This window comes from Aegilops tauschii, chromosome 2, assembly GCF_002575655.3.
Source record: "Aegilops tauschii subsp. strangulata cultivar AL8/78 chromosome 2, Aet v6.0, whole genome shotgun sequence".
In the NCBI taxonomy this organism is placed as follows: Eukaryota; Viridiplantae; Streptophyta; class Magnoliopsida; order Poales; family Poaceae; genus Aegilops; species Aegilops tauschii.
In genome coordinates this window covers 79,242,268-79,268,793 of record NC_053036.3, presented here as the reverse complement: position 1 = coordinate 79,268,793, position 26,526 = coordinate 79,242,268, and the positions used below count along the sequence as shown (strand labels likewise).

General features: G+C 41.6%; 2 protein-coding genes across 2 annotated transcripts; one reads left to right on the top strand and one right to left on the bottom strand.

Annotated features, from left to right (window-relative positions):
• Positions 1-8,061: 8,061 nt before the first annotated feature.
• LOC109773205 (homeobox-DDT domain protein RLT3) lies at positions 8,062-19,811 on the top strand. The gene is made up of 18 exons (XM_020331900.4): positions 8,062-8,381; positions 9,076-9,166; positions 9,266-9,484; positions 10,309-10,361; positions 11,173-11,382; positions 11,498-11,560; positions 11,774-11,990; positions 12,075-12,175; positions 12,697-12,783; positions 12,862-12,993; positions 14,764-14,904; positions 15,072-15,194; positions 15,295-15,747; positions 16,575-16,952; positions 17,063-17,713; positions 17,914-18,018; positions 18,127-18,352; positions 19,284-19,811. The coding sequence occupies exons 2-18, from the start codon at positions 9,076-9,078 to the stop codon at positions 19,304-19,306; spliced, it is 3,273 nt and encodes a 1,090-aa protein (XP_020187489.1). The 5' UTR covers positions 8,062-8,381; the 3' UTR covers positions 19,307-19,811.
• Positions 19,812-22,021: 2,210 nt separating this feature from the next.
• Positions 22,022-24,589, bottom strand: LOC109773206 (pre-rRNA-processing protein ESF2). Its single transcript, XM_020331901.4, has 7 exons — positions 24,086-24,589; positions 23,567-23,618; positions 23,281-23,348; positions 22,934-23,023; positions 22,710-22,840; positions 22,349-22,486; positions 22,022-22,261 (listed from the first exon to the last, which is right to left on the bottom strand). Exons 1-7 carry the CDS (start codon positions 24,351-24,353, stop codon positions 22,241-22,243), a joined length of 768 nt encoding a protein of 255 aa, XP_020187490.1. The 5' UTR covers positions 24,354-24,589; the 3' UTR covers positions 22,022-22,240.
• Positions 24,590-26,526: the final 1,937 nt, after the last annotated feature.

The following is a 26,526-nucleotide window of genomic DNA, read 5'->3' as shown; positions in this document are numbered from 1 at the left end:
TAACCAAGTGTTTAGGCAAGTGAGAGCATTTCTTTTTGTATAGATATTCAATTCAAATTCATCATTCAAAGCACTAGGGGGTTTTAGATGTAAAGAGAACACAGATATCAAGTATTTCATTGACTGCCACTAATACCTCCTAGTCATGGCTTTCAAATACTTCTCTCTTTCGTTACTCTTTGGAACTTCAATTCTCTGTGATGGGGTGAAGGATATATGCCCTAGAGGCAATAATAAAGTTGTTATTTATATTTCCTTATATCATGATAAATGTTTATTATTCATGCTAGAATTGTATTAACCGGAAACTTGATACATGTGTGAATACATAGACAAAACAAAGTGTCCCTAGTATGCCTCTACTAGACTAGTTCGTTAATCAAAGATGGTTAAGTTTCCTGACCATAGACATGTGTTGTCATTTTATGAACTGGGTCACATCATTAGAGAATGATGTGATGGACAAGACCCATCCGTTAGCTTAGCATAATGATCGTATAGTTTTATTGCTAATGATTTCATCATGACTTATACATGTTCCTCTAACTATGAGATTATGCAACTCCCGAATACCGGAGGAACACCTTGTGTGCTATCAAATGTCACAACGTAACCGGGTGATTATAAAGATGCTCTACAGGTGTCTCCGATGGTGTTTGTTGAGTTGGCATAGATTGAGATTAAGATTTGTCACTCCGTGTATCGGAGAGGTATCTCTGGGCCCACTCGGTAATGATCATCACTATAAGCCTTGCAAGTAATGTGACTAATGAGTTAGTTATGGGATGATGCATTATGGAACGAGTAAAGAGACTTGCCGGTAACGAGATTGAACTAGGTATGATGATACCGATGATCGTATCTCGGGCAAGTAACATACCGATGACAAAGGGAACAACGTATGTTGTTATGCGGTTTGACCGATAAAGATCTTTGTAGAATATGTAGGAGCCACTATGAGCATCCAGGTTCCGCTATTAGTTATTGACCGGAGATGTGTCTCGGTCATGTCTACATAGTTCTCGAACCCGTAGGGTCCGCACGCTTAACGTTCGATGACGATTTGTATTATATGAGTTATGTGATTTGGTGACCGAATGTTGTTTGGAGTCCCGGATGAGATCACGTACATGACGAGGAGTCTCGAAATGGTCGAGAGGTAAAGATTCATATATAGGACGATAGTATTCGGACACCGGATGTGTTTTGGGGGTACCGGGTACGTATCGGGTCACCGGAAGGGGTTCCGGGCACCCCCCCGGCAAAGATATGGGCCTTATTGGGCCTAGGGCGGGACAGACCAGCCCCTTGTGGGCTGGTGCGCCCCCATATGGGCTGATCTAAGTGGAGAAAGGAAAAAGGGGAGGAGGAAAGGAAATAAAGGGAATAAGATTCCCCCTTCCCTTTCCCTCTCCCCTCTTTCCTTCCCCCCTCCGAATAGGAATAGGAAAGGGGGGAGGCCGACTTGGGAGGCGCCCAAGTAGGATTCCTCCTACTTGGGGCGCCCCCTTGGCTGCCTCTCCTCCCCTCCAACCTATATATATGAAGGGGGGCACCGCTAGAACACACAACAAACATTGTTAGCCGTGTGCGGCGCCCCCCTCCACAGTTTACGCCTCTGGTCATATTCACGTAGTGCTTAGGCGAAGCCCTACGCGGATCACTTCACCATCACCGTCACCACGCCGTCGTGCTGACGGGACTCTCCCTTGATACTTTCCTGGATCAAGAGTTCAAGGGACATCATCGAGCTGAACGTGTGCAGAACTCGGAGGTGTCGTACGTTCGGTGCTTGATCGGTCCGATCGCGAAGACGTTCGACTACATCAACCGCGTTAAGCTAACGCTTCCGCTTTCGGTCTACGAGGGTACGTGGACAACACTCTCCCCTCTCGTTGCTATGCATCACCTAGATGGATCTTGCGTGTGTGTAGGAAATTTTTGAAATTACTGCGTTCCCCAACATGGGGTTATGCCAAAATTTACTATATGCAATTGGGTTCCGCCGTGGCTTAATTTTGTGCACTATGGATCAAGAAGGATTGTCTCTTTCGAGCTCAGTGACTAGTGCTCTTATTTACCACATACACACTTCCTTGGAGAAGTTCAATCATTTACCACATAATATCCAAGTTCACGACGACATCGTAGTTACACGAATTATCTCTGTGACGGAGTTTTTTCAGCCCCTCCTCCTGCGCCTGGTATACCTTCTCCACGTCGGGGTCCTCCGTGTACACTTGCCACCATCACATGTAACCTGTAGGCTATCTTTACATCTAGTACATTAAAGTGGCAATCCTGTGGCTCCAACCATCATGCCGTGACGCGCAGGCCACTTAACGTTACAACATATAACCATCTCATACATAAACTTATTATCATGATGAAGGCTATACCACATCAAATGCAATCCTGCAAAACCAAGTTATATGTCCTCTAATTGGTTTGTAAAATTTTAGTTACGTGAGTTCTATGGTTTCCGGTAACATTAGCTACCTACGTCCACCATCAAGGCGATAATTCTTGTTGCTAAGTTAACTTTCGGGGTGTATGAGGGAAGAGACTTAATTAAAAATCTCTAGCCCACACTAAACTACGTCAAATAGGGATGACCACCTAGAAGACCGTTCATCTTCATCATCTCTTATGTTTGCAACGGTTCACTATTCTTGACTATGATGAAGCCCAAAGAACTGTTAGCAAATCGTCGACGGCTAGAGCTGATCAATTGTCAGAACTTTGTACGAAGCTACATCATGCCGCAAATGAACTGAACCGAAGCAACACTCAAGGGAAGCATAGCAAGAGCATCAAACCATCACATCCACATGTGATCTAGATCAAAACCTGCATCTACTCATAGAACCGCTCATGATGCCACTTTTGGAAAACATAGTACAAAACAAAAAAATCGCCCTACTAACACCCAGGAACAATATGAAGATGCGTAAATGGTTTGGATCACGATCGTTACCGACTCCGTAGTGCAAAAAAAGTAGACAAGTCGGTGTAGATCGTACTTGGAGTCCCTTCAACCATCAATGAATAATCCCGCAAATCGCCCACGCACGATCCCTTGAACAGAAGACCGAAAGCACGGCCTCAAGCGTACGGTCTTCACGATCCGGCAGCGCTTCGCCATCCAGAGCTAATCGTCGCCGAAGAATTAGAGGGAGGAGATTAGAACCACACTAGGCTTCTAATTATGAGGATTAGAGGATCTAGGTCAACCTCCAATTGATCAATTAGGATCAACTAGAACTAGAACTAGAAGACTGGAGGAGGCTCCAAAAGTTGTGTCTCCCAAAGGGCAAAATCCTCTAATATATATAGGTTGGAGAAGGGAGGAGGGGCTGCCACCAAGGAGGGAAAGTCCCTCCTTGGTGCACCGGCCAAGGGGGGAGCAGGAGTCCTCCCCGCCTCCAATCGGCCTCCCCACTTGGAAAAGTGGGGCACCTCCCCTATTGGGCCATGGTGGCCCAATCCCCCTTCCACTACTTGGCCTTTTAAGGCCCATTGATAATAAATTAACTATAAAAGCCTCCTAACAATTACTAGAGACTTTTATTATTAATTTAGCATCATCAAAAGCATTTTCCACCTATATATTATTTATCGGTAATACCCGGTAATGCCCGATAAACTCTAAAACCTTCTGGTAACCCCGAAACGCTTCCGGTTCCTCTCGAAACTATTCCGAATATTAATGAAAAAAATTCACAACTAAATCCTCGATACTCTCATCCTACTAACACTCAGCTGATCGTGATTACCTTAAGGTTGTGACCCTGTAGGTTCGGTTAATCATAGACATGAACGAAACATCTTCGTTCAATGACCGATAGCGGAACCGTGGACGTCCATGTCGATCTCTATGATTACACGAATGCCATTCGAGTGAACCTTTGGTTATCATGTGATGTTCCCTTTGCTTCACGATACTTTATAAAACCCAAGGTCAGATGTGTGGCATCCTCTTGAGTCATACGCATGCTCACTATACCGGTCTCCTCGTTATCAGGTTTGTTCTTCTTTCTCGTTGACATGTTCCGGCATCCCTATGACATAGTCACCTTTGTGGCCAGACAATGATGGATGTTGTCACACCAAGAGGGCCCTAAGAATATCTCTCCATCGTCGGAGGAGCAAATTGCACTCTCGAGCTATCGAGTCCCTTGTCAAACTTTCCTATAAACCTGCAAGTTGTCGGTATGATCACCTAGTTACAAATGACGCCCGAGCAACCCCAAAGCTCATCGTACGGTAAGAACTGACTACGGTACTCTCATGGTCTAAGGAACTAAAACACATGCTAACACTCTGCGTTATAACAATTGACTTGTGACGATATCACCTCAAAGTATAACAAACAAGTTGGGTTGATTCAATATGATTGTTCTTCTAACGTCATACTCCCAATGTTGTTTTAGGACTATCGTTACACTTTAACGACATCCTAAGATTCGAAAAACATGATCATCAACAACACTTGAGCCAGTCTTAGAGGCGAGACTAGGAACCTATTCTTTAGCGTTAGTATTCCACACGTGCATATGAGTTTTCCACTGAATCACATATTCCAGGATCATATCACTTATAGCATAGAATATAAAACTCTTAATTATTAATATGTAAATATAACAATACAATATTATTGCCTCTAGAGCATATGTCCAACATTTATGACCCGCTGAAACGAGGCATACATATCATTGTTTTATTGTGGAATCTACTAGTATGACCTCAAGGAAGAAATAGAAGAGAGGATCTCCGGAGCCATAAGCACGATATGATTTACCTTCTTTCTTTTTTCTTTCTTCTTACCTCGAGGATGTTGAATTCGGTTACAACTGGATTACTGAATTAGCTATTCTTGGTAATTCTAATTACTCGTTTGAAGTATTGAACATGATATGGCTCCACTTCTTCATGTATTTTGTAATGCTCTCTAGTGCGTGCGCACCTCTGTATCTCTTAGCGATGCAGCTTGGTGTTTTTTGGCACAAAAAAATGTTTGTATCACAATTATTTATCCACTTGCTAATGTGTTCTTGCATTTGAATGTTCCATGTTTTTCAACCAATGTTTGTTTTTATTTGTACTGAGTAAGTTGAAATGTTGAACACACGTTTTGCTTACCTGTTTGCAGCAATCCGTGTTAAAAGGATGGATCACAATCCAGTCCAATGCCACCTATAATGCTCTATTGTACTTAGTGCTCACATGTTGATGAATATGACAACCTTGGAAACGAGCGAGTGGTTAACTTGCATTACAGCGAAAGCAAATCATTTCTCTATAAGCAGAGCCATGTATGGATGGTGGACGTGCACCGTTTCATGTACGGATAATCGCACATACATATAAAGATGAGAGTGGGTATCCCTTGTAGCCCACATATAAGTCATTTTGAAGTCAATCTTATATTAATGAACAAAAGTGCATTAGGTTGACTTTTTGGTATACTTGTACGCTAGTTTTTACGGGCGCCCGCTTGCATCTTGATTAGAGATTGCAAATCTTGCGTGAGTAATTTTTTTTCTTAATTGTGGGCCTTGGGTGAACCGTGAACGTGTTCAACATAGAGTTATTAAAAAAACAAGCTAGAGGGCCTAGTACCCAAGAAAAACATGAAATATTTCTCCCAAGCCAGCAAGGTTTATTTGCAAACTAAAAGATCCATACCTTCTAGCCCAACTCAACCAACAATGTTATCTATACCTAATAATAAAGGGGCAATTGCTTCAGCCGGTACGTCATCGAAATTGCCCACAAAGTTGCTAAATATTACCCACCGATACCACTTATAAGTGATAAAAAATGTTTCACACAGAGGAATCCCTGACTGGGCCGGCCCATGTTTAGATGGCCTTTTTTTAAACTTTGTTTGTTATTTTTCGTTTTCCTTTTCCGTATTTGTTTTTTCTACTTTAAATATTTTAGGTCTTCAAAAAAGTTCCGAAAATAAAAAATAAGAATTTTGAAAAAATGTTTAATAATTCATAAATGTTTGTGGATTCAGAAAAATGTTTGTGATTTTTAAAACATGTTCGCCTATCCAAAAAATGTTTGCAATTTTGAAAACAAATGTTCAGGAAATCAAAAAACTGTTAATGGTTTTTTTAAAAAGTTTTTGTATTGAAAATTGTTAATGAAATTGAACAAAATTTTACCCATTCAGAAAAATGTTCATAAATTGAAAAATATCCTAAAAATTCAAACACTGTTCGTGACTTACAAAATAGTTTATTGATTCATAAAACGTTCACTGATTAAATAAATGATCATGCATTTCGAAAAATGTTCGCTAAATCAAAAAAATGTTTGTGAATTTCAAAAATTGTTCCACCAATTCCCAAAAAAATATTCGTAAATTCTAGAAATTTTCGCCTATTAAAGAAAAATGTTTATAAAAATGTTCACAAATTTTTATTTTTTTGTAAATAGTATAAAATCTTCATGATTTTAGAAAATATTCGAAAATCTGTAAAAATATTCATGATTCCAGGTATGTTCACGAGTTCAAAAAATGTTCATGATTTTCAAAAATTGTTCACGATTTCATAAAAATGAGAGTGATAGTGTACCTCGGTGATGCAGCAAAATGGTGTCATGGCCATTGGGGATTATGATTTTTTTTCTCCCGTTGCAACGCACGGGCCGTTTTGCTAGTTTGAAAACTAAAAATCCATAAGAAATGAATATATTTGTGCGACATCTCTGTAAGGAACTAATCTCAAAGATAACCTGACTAAGCATAACTAGACACAAAGCAATACACCTTGCTTGTGCGATTAGTGTGACTCAATTCAACATTTGTGTATTCATTACCCCTTCGCTAGTTTTATATGGCGGTGATGTTGTAGTGATTACATATTGTTGATGAGGAAAAGGGAAAGGCCTCATTAATACTCGCTCCCATGTAAGTCTGGCCATCTTGCAGTGGGTAATTTTGGTGGACAGGCTTTATGGTCTACTAGCATTTCAAATAGCGAGACTTCTTTAGTGACTCTGTTAATCTTGACTCCGCCTTTTGGAGGCGCTCATAAATGATAGGATGTGATGTACATGCGTGCACTCATAGAAATGAGTATGTGAGTGTCTATATTTATATTGTGTTTGTGAAAAAAAAGCTTCGTAGGTTTGGCAAAGCAAACCACCACGCCAACCTCCTTTCAAAAGAAAAAAAATCTCCTTTTCGAAAAAGGAGGAGTGAAGTGAACCCTACAAAGTGTTGAGGGGAGAGCTATTTGTCAATATGGCAATAGGTACCCGCTACCCGCAAACCCGATGGTAAAAACCCTATTAGGATAACGGTTTGGGAAAAAATACCCATGAATTTGTAAATGAAAAAAAATATTATACCCATCAGGTAAGCCGGGTACAGGTATGGAAAGGCAACATCCATACCCGTGTATCCGTATTTTTATTCATTATGACATGTAGACACTAAATATCATTCACTAAAAAATGTGAAAACCCTAGCCAAACCCAGCCGCAGCCGTCACTCTCACAGAAACCCCCCATCTCTCTCTCTAGCCTAACTAATGTGTATCATACTTTGTATTTGGATGCCTATTTTTGTTGTGCCGTGATACGAGCGATGGCCGAAGCCAAGTACTCCCTCCATTCCTAAATATTTGTCCTTTTAGAGATTTCAAATGGACTACCACACACGGATGTATATAGACATAGTTTAGAGTGCAGATTCACTCATTTTACTCCGTTTGTAGTTATTTGTTGAAATCTTTAGAAAGATAAATATTTAGCAACGAAGGGAGTAGATGAGTCTCAGCGCACAAAGCAGGTGAGTGACAGGAAACACCGTGTTACAAAACACTAAAAGGCCCGGGAAATGGTAGCTTCAGGAATCTCACTTTGTGTTCACGAGCTTAAATGCTGAGAGCAGTCACAACTCACAACACAACCCGGGAGCAACACGTGCAGGGGCCGACGTGGACGAAGAACACACCGCAGATATTTCTCCTAACCAACCATTCGGCCATTCCCCTTCTCCAAGGGTTTAAGGGAAAACGGCGGCCCACTCGTCAGTAAGGGTTTTGGGCGTCCCTCCCCTCTCCCTCCATTCCCCGCCGCCAGGTTGCAGCCCCCGCGTCGCCCCTACCTCTCCTCCTCCCTCCCCCCTCGGACGCCCGGCGCCCTCCCCGCCGCCCTGGAGGAGCCTGCGAGCGCGGCCCCCACGCGGCCATCCCGCCGTCCCAAGAATTCATCCGTCCCGCCTCCTGCCCCCTCCCGACGGCTCTGCACTCCTCCGCCCCCCCACGGCCCGACGCGCCCATCCCGCCGGCCACTCGCTTCCCCCGCCGTCCCCAACGAGCCCATCCCGCCGGCTGCAGCTCTCCTTGCACCGCTGCCTGGTGAGCCTCTCCTCCTCTCCTTCGGTTTCTGTTCATCTCTCTGTTCTAGTTCCTCTCCCGTACATGGAACGATGGAAGTTGGATAAGATGGATGTATGTAGATGCTTAGTAGTACATGATTTGCTTGATGGATGGATCAATGGTGCTAGGTTTTTCGTAGACGGATGGATGCATGGACCAGGCATGTAATTTCTTTGGCTACTGTGAATGCTCGATGGTACTGTGAAGGGAAGATGACTTGGTTAAAAAAATTGCTACTGTGATTACTCAATGCAACTGTGAATGTTTTTTTTTTGCTTCTTCTATGTGCTACTCCCTCCATCCCATAATATAAGAGCGTTTTTGACACTACACTAGTATAAAAAACGCTCTTATATTATGAGACAGAGGGAGTAATAATTTGAATGCTATTTTTAATGTGAATGCTATCGACAATGGTACTGTCAACACCCAGTTTTAGTTCAGGGACATTGCAGATATTCTAGCACACAACTCATCCCATAATCCCAGACCACAATCTTGGAAAAGAACTCGACGGCTGATTCTGTGGGAAGCTGATTTTGTGACAAGTTTCCCAAAAGCTGATTTTGGAGAATCAAAAGCTGAAAAGAACTGGGCCTTAGTGGTTTGTAACATGGTGTTTACTGTCACTCGCCTGCTTTGTGCGCTGATACCTAATTATGGTCTTCTCCAGATGATGGCCAAAGGATTTCTAGCCAAGAGCGATAATGCAGGGACAAAGAAATCTCCCCTGCAAATCCAGATGCTGGAGAGTTTTTATTCTGGTAAACATGTGCTAGTGTTTCAAGCTCTTTTCCTGCTGTCATATCTTATTTTTTTGTTGTTCAACTTTTTGTGCGGTGGCTAAAAATTACCCGATCCAGAGGTACAATATCCGAATCCGGAGGACGTGACAGAGTACGCGGCATCTGTTGGTTTGACTTACAACCAGGTCAGAATATGGTTCAAAGATCGGAGGCGGAAAGAGAGGAGGCACATGGAAGCTGCAGAGGTTCACATGGAAACACAAGCTAGTGCAAGATCAAATTGGCCTAGATGTAGCAGCAGCAGGTCTTCCAATTCAAGTCAATCTCCAATGCAAGGTATTGAAGGTTTGCAGCCTTGGTAGGAGTATGAGCCTTGTAGGAGAGAAACACACACTTCGATCACAAGTCCTATTTCTGAAGGATTATATTCCGAGGAAAGTCTTCCGCAAGGATGGTCCATCTCTTGGGGGTGATTTCGATCCCCTTCCTGAAAGGGCACATGTCCATGTCAGGGCTCAGGGGTCTGTCTCTAGTAGCACTAAAGGTTACTGAGAAAGTCATTTATCATCATAGACATATTTTTCTATCTATGTGTCCCATTAGGTTAAACCATGCAAAAGACCTGATTTGAAGCTTAACCAACCACACAGTTCTGTTAACAACTCTGGTAATTGTCTCATTTTTTGTTTGGTAAGTGTAGCACTTCTTATGTTCCATCTCAAAACACTGCTATTTACTGTAATTGTTTATTTACCATGCTATGTAAGTTTCATCCTTCTCTTTCGGCCATGCATTCCCTCATTCTTGTGTCCATCTCAAAATAATACTAATTGTGTTAACGAGTTAGCATGCTATGGAAGTCCCAACCTTTTCGTTGGGCTTCACTCATTTGTAACACGGAGATTTTATCGAGCAGCTTGTGCTTGATTGTGTTCGTCCTATTCATTTGTGCTTCAAATTGTGGTTGCTTTGTAATGGCACTAAACTAGACTTCTGAGTAAACAAGGAGAGTAGAATTAGCAGGATCTGCAAGCACCTTCAATCCCCATTTGATCTTTTCTAACACTAATGCTGCTAACATATTTTGCATACTTAATGTTCGAATTGCATTCTGTAGATGTGGTTAATACCCTCACAATATCATGTTGAATTGATCGCAGATACCACAGGACATCAATCCTACCAGGATCAAAGCGTTTTGAAGAAGAGAAAGGTATTGCTAGGCTGCTCAAGTGTTCATTTTCATTTCTAGCACAGCTTTTGTTTCCTGTTGGTGCCGTGCCTCGTCTCACTGTGTGTGGCTAATGACGACTGGTGCTTATAGTCAGTATGGTCAAGCATAATTTTTGGTTTTCAGTACCAGAGCCTTTTAGGAAAGCATAGTCACTAACTCACTATTTAGGCTAAGTACACATTTTCATTGTCGTTTCTAGCACATATTTTGTTTCCTGTGTTAATCATTGTTTACTGGTTGTTGCCATACCATTTGGTGCCATCATGATCATGAGCTAGTGTCATCTTCTGTGCTGGACTGCTGGTAGTCAGTCTGATCCAGCATTATCTTTATTTTCTTATCAGGCCTCTTTTTTGTAATTAGAACAATGGTTTCTGGAAACTTTTGGGCCAGGATATATAATAAGAAATCCCCTGTATTTTGTGGGCCAAGAGATGGCCCCCACATTTGAATTGGTATAAAAGATTTACAGTTCCTGCCTTAGTATCACTTTTATTCAGCTATTTGCCGTAACAGTCTTTCTGAAGGCACTCTAATGTTCATTTTTATTTGGTTAGATGTAAGATTAGAGATCCACCGTATTTGTTTCTTAAAATTCTTGTGTTCTTTTGCCAGTTGCTGATTGACAAATTATTTTAGTGCCTGAGATGAAGATGCTGTCAGCTAAACTGATATTTTGTGCTTATTGTCCCTTTTTTGTTATTGTAATCCATGTTAATTTGTTTCCATTTGTTATATTGAGATCTCTAACGTCAGATGCCCACCTTTCTAAAAATATGTTCATCTGCAGATCATGTCGCCTACTGCTCAGAGATCCACTTTGCCATTTGAGAACAATGATCCTGTGAGGAAGCATGGAAAGGGCAAAGGTCTAATGACAGTGTGGCATGCAATGTATTCCCAAACTGCAGAAATTCAAGATTGCTCCAGTTTCATTGATGAAAGCGGTTGCTTGAGGTCACTGAGACCATTCGAAGATTGTGGTGGAAAGCTTGCCCAAGTAAAGTTGCTTATGTAATTTGATCTGATACAGCCTATGTTATTTGAAACTTTAGTAGTTGTATATTCTGAATTAGCAACTCAGAATTTCCTTCTTTTAACCTTATTTGGTGCAGAGACAAACTTTGCCACGGAAGAAAGTAAACAAAAAGAGTAGACCTCCACCGAGTAAAAGAAAAGTAAGCTTTATTACTTGGAGAAGTCCACATATGGAGATAATGAGCTAACTTCTAGTCCTCTAGAATGAGAATCTAGACCTGTAAAGCTATTAAATGGCGGTCATTTGGAAGGAAAGCATATATATATTTGCAATTTGACCTTTTTAATCTGGTTAAACGGAACTTAATCTGCCTTTTGTGTAGTATGCTAATGGTGATTTCTCGCTATTTTAGGTGCCATGTGGCAGAGTTACTGATTTGACGGAGCATCCTTCAGTGGAGTGCCATCTTTCAGTTGATGAATCAGAATCCTCAGAACTACGAACTGAACAAGCTACTTTAGTTGATGATGAGGAGCTTGAGCTCAGTGAGTTACAAGCAGGTCCTAATCTGTTAAGATGTTCAGCTCATCTTTCTTCCACTGGGAGACATGGCTGCCCCCTTTGTAAAGGTTTGCAATATCATCCTCTACCTCTTTGTTCTCATTTTTTCTAATATAAGCCAATTTACTCAAGTATTAGTGCTTCTCTTGCAGATTTACTTGCCAGGTTTCCTCCACCAAGTGTCAGGATGAAACAACCATTTCCCACAAAACCTTGGGAGTCATCACCTGAAATGGTGAAAAAGCTCTTCCAGGTTAAATGCAACACATTACTTTGAGAATACATGAGTAGCATTATCATCACTAATGGAATTTACATTACATGAAATGAAAAAAAAGCTCATGATCAGTCTTCCAACTTCTATATTCTATTAACTTATGGAATTTACTGTATAGTGATTAGTGAATGATCGTACATGTCTTATGCTGGTCGTAGAACAAAACTGGCTTCAATAATCTTTCCATACTGGTATCAATTTAGTTCATGAATCCAACCAGTAGTTTACTGGATTTAGTTGCATCTGGGCAGCAGGAATATTAGACATGTCTCCTATAATATATTTGGTTATTTTGTTTGGAACATTAATGGCCTAAGCATGTTGTTAAAAATCTAAATAGCCCACATGTGCTTGGTTAACTGAGAAATTCTTTCTTCCTTCACTTATTGTTTGTGTTACTGCCGTGTTTGTAGATTTTAGTGCGCCCACCTTTCCTCTACTAGTTTTCATGTTGAAACTGTGGCCAGCATCTGTTAATTCGAAAATATTCTTGGCAGGTTGTCCGGTTTGTCTACACACATTTTGGTAGTATGGATGTTCATCCCTTTACGTTTGATGAGTTTGCACAAGCATTCCATGACAAGGTGCAAATTTTGTTAAATCTCCCTGAAATTGGTATAATTTGCTGTATTATTTTCTTATTGTTCAAATGTGACCTCCAGGACTCCTCGTTGTTGGGGAAAGTACATGTCAGTCTTCTCAAGCTACTTATGTTAAACACAGAAAGGGGCAGCAGCAGTGTGTTTGTTCCAAGATCGTCTAAAGATAGCAGATTCTTAAGCTTTCTGAACTTTGTGAGTTTTGAAATGTGCTGTACACTTTAGTTCATTAGCTATTATGCTGTGGCGTCATTTCAGCATTGTCGGACAGTTTACAGATGAATTTTGAATGAGTGGAGAACTTAGTAGTAGGTTCATTTTATTAGTTTTCTTCAGTCTGATTGTACCTTGTTGGGTATATTTATTTATGTTGGCAGAAGTGTTGGCGAGTTTGCTGCACACTGTGTAAAGTTTATAGTTCGAATATGATGCTGCATTTGGAAGTCAAAGTATATGGTCTTAGACTAGTGCTGGAGTTGAGCAATTTGTCGAGCCGTTTCATTACCATGCACTTTTTTTTGTTATGCTCTAGTTGACGATAGTCGGACGGGGGTAAATAGGAAGTTAGAGTTATGGAGACGAACCTTGGAATCGAAAGGGTTTAGGCTTAGTAGAACTAAAACCGAGTACATGATGTGCGGTTTCAGTACTACTAGGTGTGAGGAGGAGGAGGTTAGCCTTGATGGCCAGGTGGTACCTCGGAAGGACACCTTTCGGTATTTGGGGTCAATGTTGCAGGAGGATGGGGGTATTGATGAAGATGTGAACCATCGAATCAAAGCCGGATGGATGAAGTGGCGCCAAGCTTCTGGCATTCTCTGTGACAAGAGAGTGCCACAAAAGCTAAAAGGCAAGTTCTACAGGACGGCGGTTCGACCCGCAATGTTGTATGGCGCGGAGTGTTGGCCGACTAAAAGGCGACATGTTCAACAGTTAGGTGTGACGGAGATGCGTATGTTGAGATGGATGTGTGGCCACACGAGGAAGGATCGAGTCCGGAATGTTGATATACGAGATAGAGTTGGGGTAGCACCAATTGAGGAGAAGCTTGTCCAACATCGTCTGAGATGGTTTGGGCATATTCAGCGCAGGCCTCCAGAAGCTCCAGTGCATAGCGGACGGCTAAAGCGTGCGGAGAATGTCAAGAGAGGGCGGGGTCGACCGAATTTGACATGGGAGGAGTCCGTTAAGAGAGACCTGAAGGATTGGAGTATCACCAAAGAGCTAGCTATGGACAGGGGTGCGTGGAAGCTTGCTATCCATGTGCCAGAGCCATGAGTTGGTTGCGAGATCTTATGGGTTTCACCTCTAGCCTACCCCAACTTGTTTGGGACTAAAGGCTTTGTTGTTGTTGTTGTTGTTGTTGTCCTGTTCCAGTCTGCTCTGGATATCAAGTTAATGATTTCCTTGAAGAACAATATGGGCCTACAGGGTCTAATAAATGACAGCGTAGGATGAATCGGCTTTGTTTTCTAGTAGCATGAGGCTACTGACTTGTGTTCATCGTAATTCATTACATTGAGTAACAGTGACCGTGCAATAGCCAATAAGTGTGACATCAGCATGATCCTTATCTTCCTGTATGGTCTGATAAATCATACTACTTTGTGTGAAGAAATGGACTATGCTATTCTTCTCATATTTACATTTACTTAATTCCATGACTTTGTCAATTGCAGCACCAAACTTCTGTTTCAGTTGAGGTGTTCGTCTTGTCATACTTCCCGTAGAATGTGGACCAGAGTCTGAGTTTCACTGAGCTAGTAATTGTCTTGCTTTCTTTTCTTATAGATTCAATGGGAGGTAACTAGATAGAATTCAGACTACTTGATGCTGCTTCATTAGGGCGAATGTCTTGAATGAATGCATAAGAGAACTGTCATCCTGCATACCTGCTTCCTGTTTGAAGAACTTAATCTGAAAAATGCAATAGCTAAATGGTTTGCCTCTATGTTTCTCTTTCAGGTTAGAGAACAAGAATTCGATGTGAATTTTTGGATCAAATCCCTGAATTCTCTTACTTGGGTTGAAATACTACGCCAGGTTCTGGTTGCTTCAGGTTTTGGTTCAGATCATCATATGCTGAATCGGAATTTCTTTAACAAGGTACTTAATGAGACACCTCATTATTCTAGATCTGACACTTGTATGTGGGTGTGCATGCCTTTCAGGTTACAGCTACCAATATTTGTATATATGCTGTAGCAATAGATCCCCTCTACAATACTTCTATTATGATTCAAAGTAACACATATCCTTTTATTCAATTATAGGAAAAAAATCAAATGGTTAAATATGGGTTACGTCCTCGTACACTGAAAGGTGAATTGTTTGCACTATTGTCTAAGAAAGGAAGCGGTGGGTTAAAGGTTGCTGAACTTGCCAAATCACCACAGGTAGTTTCTGAAATGAACTGTTCATATTGATGATAGCTGGCCTTCTGTATATACTTTTGGTTGAGTATCTCCGTGGCATTTACTTGATTGTTCTCTTCAGATTATTGGTCTTAATCTCTCTGGTGCATCAGAAGTAGAGCAGCTTATTTTCTCAACTCTCTCTAGTGACATCACATTGTTTGAGAAGATTGCGCCTTCTGCATATCGTCTCCGTGTTGATCCTCGGATTAAAGGCAAAGAAGATCCTAGATCAGATACCGAGGATTCTGGAACTGTTGATGATGATAGGGATGCTAGCAGCAGTGGTGATGAATCTGATGGTCCACAAGAGAGTTATGCTGAGCATGAAAGTAGAATTGTCAGGTGGAGACAGAAAAACGTACATAAAAATATGAATAAATGCAGTGAAATTGATGAAAGTTATTCTGGAGAACGATGGCTTCTGGGGTTGATGGAAGGCGAGTACTCAGACCTAAGCATCGATGAGAAGTTGGATTGCTTGGTTGCTTTGATAGATGTTGTTTCTGGTGCTGGTTCTGTCCCAAGGCTTGAGGTAACCTTCACTCTGTTCCGGTATATTTCAATTGCAACATCTCATCTTTGTCCAAGGCATCATTGCTTAAACCTTACTCCCTCCGATCCAAAATAAGTGTCGCAGTTTTGAGCTAAGGTTAGTTCAACCTTAGTTCAAAACTGCAACACTTGTTATGGATCGGAGGGAGTACTGAAGTTGCAAAACGACCGTCCAGGACTTGAAGGATCATTATTGTTAATGTTGCCCTGTATGAAGTTTGCTAGCTGACTATAGTGCTCTGTCTTGGTAATGTAAGTACATGAATAGTTTGGATGTTCTTAGAAGTGATCAGATGAGTTAAGAGAGCAAGGTCTGATTTTTTAGAAGATTATGGCATTATGTCAGTTCTTTTTTCCTTTAAATCATCCAAACCCATGAACTATTTATGCAAATTTACCTCCACTGAATTTTCTTCTTCTGTTGATGTGCTTTATCCACTTCTGCACAACTAACATAAATGATCGCACTTATAATTGATTATCCTAAGTTCCTAACTATACTATGATCGTGTCTCCTTACGGCTTAGGCAGAATTAAGAGAAATGGACATTTTAAGTGGATACTACTTTCACTAGGATATGTATATGGACATCTTAAGTGGATAGTGCCTGCCGCCCTGCCTTATGTTACCGTATAACTCATTTGAAGTATTCGAAGTGAAAATGCATACAATAGCCATTTCTCATTTGTTGGGAAACTTAATCTTGGATAACTTTGTTGTGTTCACGTTCCAAGTTAAAGATCAGCCTTCGTATGCCTTGTTGGAAAGCTGCAGAATCTTATATTATTGTTTTCTACCTTTCATAGGAACCACAAAGTGTCCTGTCTAGCATACAGAGAGCACAGTCGCATGCGTCAGGTGGGAAGATAAAGAAGTGTACAAGAACCATTTATCAATCTAGTGATGAGTACTTAAATAGACCAGGAAGCTCGCACAGTTTTGATTCTTCTATGCAAGGACAATCAGGAAGCCTGAGGAGTCGGGATTACATTGCTTACTCTGGAGCTAACGAATCACCCACAGGATTTGCACATCAGCCACAAATTGTTCTCTTAGGATCAGATCGCAGATATAACAATTACTGGCTCTTCCTTGGCCCTTGTAGAGCAGATGATCCAGGGCACCGTAGGGTTTACTTTGAATCCTCAGAAGATGGTCACTGGGAAGTGATAGATTCACCACAGGTTGCCCACCTGCTTAATTTGCGCAGTATCTAAATTTGCCTCTTATTTAATCACTTGAGGTTAAACTTCCACAAATAAAGTTACTGGCTCTTTTTTTGTTTGCATTGCAGGATTTACTCTCGCTATTGTCTGTCCTAGACATCAGAGGCACCAGGGAAGCTCATCTTCTTGCATCAATGAAAAAGAGGCAATCATGTCTTTTTGAAGGCATGAAAAAACACTTGGAAGATGGGTGTGTAGTTGCGCTCACAGCATCATCTGATTCTTCTCATTCCGAGACAAGCAGTGGAAACAGATATTCACCCAAGCCAAGTAGTGGAGATGGAGCTTCACCCCTATCAGACATTGACAGTGCTTCTGTTCCAACATATCTAGCTGGTAATCTTCAAAATGCATCATCTGCAATAGGAATTGAAGTTGGGAGGAGAAGTGATGAGAAGATGTCAAAGTGGGAAAGGTTGCAAGCGTTAGATAAATGGATCTGGACTTCTTTCTATTCTTCTCTCACTGCTGTTAAGTGTGGCAAGAGATCATTTAAGGAATCACTCGTTCATTGTGAAAGTTGTCATGATCTGTATTGGAGAGATGAAAAACATTGCAGAATATGCCACTCTACTTTTGAGGTTGGTTTTGATCTTGAAGAAAGATATGCTATACATGTGGCAACATGCAGGGAGCCTGAGGATTTGTACGATGTGCCAAATCATAAAGTTCTTCCTTCGCAGCTACAGGCACTTAAAGCAGCCATTCATGCTATTGAGGTGAGTACTAGAAAATGGTTGTTCTACGCAGAGTTTATTGTCTGGGATCTACGTTAAGAAACTATGATACATGGTGATTCAAAGTTGAGTTATGTTTCTGTACTGGATCGCCAGTCACTTGTTTGGTCACAAATAGCGTGTGTATTTCATAGCAGCTTCCTAATCATATTTCCCCCCTCATTTTGTGTGCGCTGATGTAGGCACTTATGCCTACGGCAGCTTTTGCTGGTTTGTGGATGAAGTCTTCGCACAACCTGTGGGTTAAGCGGCTGCGACGAACATCATCATTACCCGAGCTTTTGCAGGTCAGTATCTTTTTCCTGTTTACATCGTAATATCAGAACATTCATTCAGTTTCAGGTAATTTATACAGTATGTACTGGCTTTTGTTTTGCCATGTTTCTTCCCTGCAGGTTCTTGTTGATTTTGTTGGGGCAATTGATGAGGATTGGTTGTACCAAAGCTCATCAGTAGTAAGCTTTAGTTCATATCTGGATGACATTACTGTATACTTCCAAACGATGCCACAAACGACGTCTGCAGTTGCACTCTGGGTTGTCAAATTGGATGCTCTCATTGCACCTCATTTCGCACAAGCTGATTCTGGCAGAGGATTAGGCAAAGGGTCCATACAGACAAGTATGTATTTGCCTGATTCTCAATATTATGTATTCCTTCCGTTCCGATGAATAAGGCGTATTTCGTTTCGTTAAGACAATTGACCAACAATTACTCTTTTAATATATGATTTATGTGATGCAAAATCACTGTCATAACAAAGTACTACTTTTATATACGAATCTAGTGACACAAATTTCATGTCATATCCCTCCGGTCCTTTTTAGTCTGCATATAAGTTTTGTCCGAAGTCAACGTATCGCTACATTGACCAAACTTATAGAAAAAATGGATCAACATTCACAATGCCAAATCAACATTGTTAGATTCATTATGAAATGTAGTTTCATAGTATATATATTGAGTATTGTAGATGTTGATATTTTTTAATATAAATTTGGTCAAACTTTGTAAAGTTTGACTTGACACAAATCTAATATGCGGAGTAAAAAGGACCGGAGGGAGTATAACTTTGTATTATGGAGTAATTGTTGGTCAAATGCATGTCTTAACGAAACAAAATACGCCTTACTTTTAGGAATGGAGGGAGTAATGTTTAATATGCTTCTTATATTTGCGATTCGTCTTAATTTACTACTACCTCCGTCCCATAATATAAGACAGTTTTGCAAGCTAAAACATCTTGCAAAACGATCTTATTTTATGGGACGGAGGGAGTACAATCGATGCCTTTGTTCCATTGAAGCACTTGCGTTTGAAATTATTATCAGAACATCAGCCCAGCAATTTAATGCCGTATTATTCAACAGTACCAGTACTAGAAACAGTATTAGGGAAACCTTTATCTGATATATATGCCGTTTGTGATTGTATGCCATTGTCGTGTGTGGCTATATTATTCATTCTAGCTACTCCTTTAGAATTTTGGTGCTATTTTTTTTTCAATGTTGGGTCATTCCTCCAATAATATTTTGTGTATTATACGATACAGGATCGCAGGCATGCTTGAGATAGCTAGGAAGGGACTAGATGGATTATTTTGTGCGGTGCCCCAGCTGTCACTATTTTTTTTTGCATCAGTTCCAATCTTTCGATTGATGCCCGCGCTTTTTCTCGAGGCGAGACGAGCATGATGCCCTTTATTTTTGCCTTCATCTTGATGCCTTCAGCTTTGAGGTTATGATCTTGAACTCTGCTGAAGCCACGGCATCTCCGTCGGATAGTGTGTGTACAATAATGTAAACACTAAAAAATCCTTTGTTAATAATCATTGCTCCGGCTTTGTAATTTCCTTTTTGTACTTGAAGTGGTCAGTGAGGCACCTGACTGGATAACATAATACCCATTTTCATGGAATAGAAGGGCTATATAGATCTTTTTGCCAGTTTGCTAGGTCGGGTAGGTAGGTAGGTCTTCTGGTTGCAGGAGAACATGGCGCCCCACTGTGCTACTTTGTGCTTCAGGACATTGTAGAGCTTGTCTGCTATTGGCATTTCTTGCGTTGCATAATTTTGATCTTTATATATCCAAGGGTTTGCCGTCAGGGCACTTCATAATTTTATTTCTAATCACTAAAGCACTCGGAGAAAATTAATTAGAGACAGGATGAAGCCTGAAAATGAGCATCGATTTTGCCAAATGCAGCCAGTTCAAAAATAGTGCTACAAGGACTTTACACATTTTTTGGTAAACTTTGACCGTCAGTTTGACAATAAAATAAACTTTGACTAAACTTATATGCCGCCTGACTTATATATAGGTATAATTGCAAGCCAAAATATATATCTTGCCAAAGTGTGCAAATCTTGTGAACAGAAAATGCAGCTGAAAGGATTTTTCACTTGGTTTCTTAGTATAATAGAATTGAAATCTTCCCAGTCATCTTTCCCTAATAATAATAAAGTATGGATTGACTTTGTCGGGTTCACCGTCACAATACATTTCTTCCCGTGAATTTACGCTTTTCAGTTTGAATTTAAAACATACGTGAGGCGGTACTAATTCGGGAAACCGTATGTAGTTTCGTCCGTCATTACGATCATTTCATCCGCCGTCAACGATGTCGTCCGTCGTCGCTGTGGCTATGTCTAACTCAGACAGCCCATCAAAATTTTTGTCAAACGTCTATCTGGCCCAAGTCAGCCGGCCCAACTTTTGTATAAAAGAAGGCAGAAAAAAACTGTTTTTCGGTGCGATCAAACTCAAAACCTCCAGACCTAACATGCCAAGCCGTCGCCAGTTGAGCTAGGATGTTTTCATGTTTGAACAAAAGGTTTCACACCTGTCAAATAATCCCAGGCGGCCGACAAAAAAAAATCTGGACTAAGCTGGATGGCAACATATGAGAATACAATGTTGATTAACCTATTAAATAGTCCCACCTCGCTCCCTTAGATCTAATTTTCCTAATTTATATACGTCTTGATTTTCTTTTGGATATCGAGGAGCCATCTCAGGAATCATTACGGAGGAAATCAGATGTCTCATAATAAGAAAGGAAAGAGGCATTGAGAGAATATAAGGAAAGAAAGAGGGATTGAGATAATAAGGAAAGAACGAGAGATTTCAGATGTGATTAAAAACCAAACAAGGAATGAGAATAAGGAAGAGAGAATATAAGGAAAGAAAGAGGAATTGAGATAATAAGGAAAGAACGAGGGATTTCACATGTGATTAAAAACCAAACAAGGAATGAGGAAACCATCTCGGAAAGAAAAGGTCAATGTCGGGCTGGGGAGCTCGTATAGGGAGAAACCATATTTGGAACAAAAATCATGTACGTTACACTCCATTATGAGTCAGAAATATATAAAAAAACATGCGTGCAATTTTTTTATGGAACATGCAAGTTGAGACTTGAGCACATACAAAAAAAATGAGCATATACAAAATTAGATGCCTTTGCACCGGAGAAAAACTTAGATCGTGGCCAATCATGATTTTGAGTTATTAAAAAAAATATTTTTGCGGGGGGAGTTATTCAAAAAATTAATGTGATGTGCGAACGCACGGCTTACACAACATCACCCACGGCGGACATGATAGGACCATGCAATTGGATCATCATCATATGTGCGACCGGTCTACCAGATCAGACGGTCTGGTGCAAAAATATCATAATTTACCTACACGGTGGAGGCCGATGAATTTCTTCTTTTGTGTCTAAATTTATTGAACCGCTTCGTTTGTAACTGAATTGGTAGGTGTTTTGTTTAGGTGCATATGCCACAGTTGAACCACTTCTTTATATCAGAACTGTTGACGTCAAGAACTAAGATATGACGTTGTAATACTAATATTGGACGTACCGAAATTTTTTAACTCAAGAGAAAAATATTACGTATAACACATGCAAAAAAAAGTCTAAATCACAATAAAAAGGTGTTCATTTTTTGTTGGTCATGTGCTATACTTTTCTGAGAACAGAAAACATCTTCACTCTTATTTTTCTGATCAACTCACTAGCACCCGTCACCAAAGTACAAGGAATCGGACTCAGAGTCCTACTGTGTGCGACTCAAACTCCACACTTTTCTCTGTTATATCATAGTAAAGATGTGTGATCTTTGTAAAACACTCCTCATATGATGTTGTTTCTCATGTGACAATGTGGAGGATTTCAAGGAGTTTGTAGATATCATCATGTCTCATGATGTGGGCCATTGCATTAGTAAAGTGGGTTTTTTGTCTCCCGTTGCAACGCACGGGCATTTGTGCTAGTATGGCCAATACAGGGTAATATTACTTCACTGTTTCAAATTAACAACAGTGTACATCCATCCCAGTATTACAGCAGAAGCACAATCACCAAACGACCAAACCATTCACCCTCCATTACAAAAAATGACAGACTAATCTACAAAGGCGGAGCAGATGGTGAAGACAGCAATGATCTTGTGCTAGAACATTCAGGTTGCAATGCTCCAATCTACCAAGAATCAAAATCGATCATGATGAACCACCGAATACCTGCAAGTGCGATGAAAGCAGGTCAAATGACTAGCTAGCTAACATAAAAGCACCACCAGATAAACTGCCAGAGGGCTGCACACTTACTCCGGCCAGAATATTTTTTGAGAGCTTTGCCTTTTTATTAGGGCCTCTCTCCTCAACTGCTCTATTCTGTCGAGGAATTGGACGATCGTTATTCGTCTCACCAACATCATTGGATTCTTTTCCTTCCGACTTCTGCTTCTGTTTCAAGGATGTCACCAAGGTATATGGAGATCTTAGTAATGAACTTGCAGTGAACGGCAAAATAAGGGAGAAAATATCGAGTGTTCGAGCTAGCTTGTAACAGAACAGTTTTTCCTACTATATCCAAACCATGTGTCTGTAACTCATAGATAAAGATGATACATGACAGAAAGAAAATGCCCAACATGAATTATGCTAGAAGTTAAACAATAGAGCATACCTTTTTTATGCGCTCACGAATAAATTTCTGTGTACGAGACTTTTCAGCATTAGAGAGATAATGATCACGTTGTTTCTTCGCAGCTGTTATCTCCAATGTTAATTTCTGTTCCCTGATATGAGTCTTCTCAGCTGCATTAAACTCCAAGGATTAGACTACATATAAATCAGTTCACACTGCTGAGAAGTTTGTAGCTACTTTGCAGTTTTGTACTTCAGGCATACCTATTTCACCAACCAGATCATCCCATTTGAACTTCCTGAGATATTTTATGTTCCAGATGTCATAATAAAATGACGACCTCTTCTTCCCACCTAATAAGATACATCATTAACACAGATGGTCATTAACAATTGTCAGACGAGAATAATTGAGCTCTCTAGCACACATTGTATAGCTCTTCAAAAATGACAGAGCCGACAAAACCAACCCTTTGTGGCCAAAAAATTGAGGGGTTTGAGGGTTGAGCAATAAAAAGGAAGAACAGATCATCCATGTTCAGCGTATCTAATGTAAACCAACGGTAACACAGAAAGAATAGAACACATGAAACATAGAGCCGAGAACACACCTATTTGTTCACCATTAAGCAGACTAGCCACCCTCTTGGCGACACTTTTCTTTGCAAACTCAACCCACCTACACAGATTTTAGGAACATTATTAAGGCCATACAAGCAGGGTGACAAATACAACAATAAAAATATGTCAAAATTGTGAAATACTACACATCATCTACCATATGTTTACATGACTACTCCAGAAATGCAATAAGTAGACAATGGTAAGTATTGCTCCATGTTTGACTTTCAGCAAAGTCTCTCCAAAGCAGCTCATCTGTGTATTTTCATAACATACCCTTCGGAGTAAGCCTTCGCTTTTACGTTACTATGCTTGCGATGACCTTGACCTGGAGGAAAGAGATGACATTAGTACATAACAGTTAAGAAGTTGGGTTCTTTTCATTTACAAATATGTAAGCATTATAAAGAGCAGTAGAGCACTTCACGTTCTAAGACGTATAACCACGAGGGACAGGAAAAACAACTCAGTGTCGCTGCACAGTATACTGCCGCAGCAACATGTGCAATCAGCATGCAAAACATGATTATCATTTGATGACATGTTCTAAGAAACTCTGCACGGGATTACACGCATTTCCCTTGATCATCCAAGGGAGACTTGAACATCAGATAAATATGGTTCGTTCCCTTTGTTTTTTCTAGGCTAGCTAACATCATTGCATTGCCCTCTGAATATTCGCACGAAAAAAAAAGTAGGACTTTCAGCTTATTGTGTTCCTCCCCTGCAGGCTTAGCTTTGGTACCGTATCATCACAAATTATACATACCAATTCGGTTCATGACGGGGGATTACCTTCGGGGACGAGGTAGATCCTCTGCACCTCGCCGTACTTGGAGAAGATCTGGCGGACGTGCGACGGGTTCATGTGGGGAGGGACGCGGCTGAGGTAGCACACCCCGCGCTTGCTGAAGCCGTCCAGGCTCTTCTTCTTCAGAGGCCGCTTCCTCTTCTTGCCGGCCACTCCAACCTCCTCGCCTTCGCTCCCGGTGCCTCCTTTCCCCTCTCCGACCATGTCTTCCTCTTCGTCGGTGTGGTGCTCGTTCTCGGTGGTCTCTGCCATGGGTGGCGGTCGGCGGGTTGACGGTCACCGACTGGGTGGTGGAGGCGTGTGTTAGACTGAGACGGCGGCCTGAACGTCGGCGGGTGCGTCGCTCGTCGGGGGGAGGGGCTCGCGGGCGGCGGCGGTGGAGCTAACGGCGGCACGCTAGGTTTGGGGGGCTCTGGATACTGAAGAAGGGCTGGGCCGGATACTGAAAAATATGTGGGTTCGGCCCATTGACTTCTCTCCTACGAGATGAGCCTCAATAGAGAAACATTGGCTTGGCTTTAGCCTTGGCTGCTTGGCGCACTATTTTTTCCTATTAGCTCAACACACACGCCCCCCTCGGTTACTCAAAAGGAAAAAAAACGACCCCCTAAAAAAAAGAGCAACACGCATGTACAACCATATTTACACCTCCAATAGACTAGGCCAACACATCTTGAAATTAACGAAGTCGACATAACAACGTAAATGACAAGTACTCCCCCGTTTCAAAATAGATGACTCAACTTAGTACAAAGTTAATACAAAATTGGGTCATCTATTTTAAAACGGAGGGAGTATATTGTACCATTCAAAGAATAGCGAAGAAGAAGCTAAAATAATTCAGAAAATATGTGGGTACCTGTGTCTAAAAGTCTAGGACCTGAACCCAAATGGGTTGGTTCCACATCCAAAATCTTTTTTTTTAACACACTACAATCAAAGTCATGCACATACATAAGCATACACTTACCCCTATAAACGCACGCACTCACACACCCTACCCCTATGAGCACCTTCAAGAGAATGGGCCGGCATAGCATCTTGAGATTTTACGAAATCATCACAGGCGCCTCGCAGTCGACAGGAACGTCTCCTCCCACTGAACGGACATCTCCGGAAGCCTGAAATAAATCTAGGAATAATGCGAGCTCAATGTCAAGTCTAAGACTTGAACCCTGGTGGGCTGGGATATCACTGTCCTCCTAACCATCCAACCATAGTTTGGTTCGCCACATCAAGAAACCCAACCATATAAGCTAAGCTTAGTTCGTCCCAGGTCATAGATGTTTTTTTTAAAATGAGAATAACCCCCGACCTCTACATCGAGCGATGCACACAACTACATATATTATTAAGAATGCAATATCCATCAACTGAACAACATCAACCCAAAAATAAAATGAAAAGAAAACCCGAGGTTGCATGTCTCGCGACAGTAACTCCACCAAGTAGCCACTAACCCTATGACACAAGACGAAATCAAAACAAAAAATACACAACTCTTCGCCTACACCTTCAAGAAGGAATCGCCGCACGTGCGCCGACGATGATTTGTCCAAAACAAGGTTCAACTGCACATTCTCATCCCCAAAGCCAAGCTTCAGTCCACCACCTTTGGTAAGGAGACGACGCAGGCGCGCGTCAACACAGCTTGATCAGAGATCTTGTGTGTTCCACCGGAGTGCATAAAGTCGTCCTTGAAGTCATTTGTACCATCATCTCTTATGCGGCTACCAACTCCTCGATAATCGGATACCTCTGGAGAAGGCACCGAAGAACAGACATCCCATATCGCCTGTGGTGGGTCCCATCACTGTTGCATCACTTTCGATCCAGCAGCAACAGACTAAACATGACACCTCCGCCAGAGACACCGTGCAGCACCTGCCGGTAGCAGGCATGATTGACGCCTCTGCATGAGACGTCGTGCGTAACATCCAACGATGGTGCATCCACCCGAGGCTTCACCGGTCGGCGACAAACATAGCTCAATGTTTCCGAAAGAGACACCTGTGTCACCTCCCGAGCCGCATCAAACCTGATCTGCTGATGAAGGGGATGTCCCATACCGCCGCCAGCCTTAGAAAGGCCGTCACCACCTCGAGATCCAGTTTCCGAGTCGCCCACACGACTCCGGAGTCCTCCGCCGTCGAAGAAGAGGGGTCGCCGCCCCGATTCCGGGCGCTACAGGGAGCACCCACCGCCGTTCCAATCGATGTCGTCGTCCACCCCAGAGCCACCGCACGCCGTAGCCAGCTCTGCTACACAAACCTTTCAGCCCAAGGAACCGAGCCACAACACCGTCAGCACCACCGCCGGGCCAGCATCGGCTGCCCACATAACCACCTAGGATCCCGGGGCTGCCACCCCGTCGTCCGTGCTCCGCCATCCGCGCCTGCCGTTGTCGGAATCAAAGCTCCCGGGA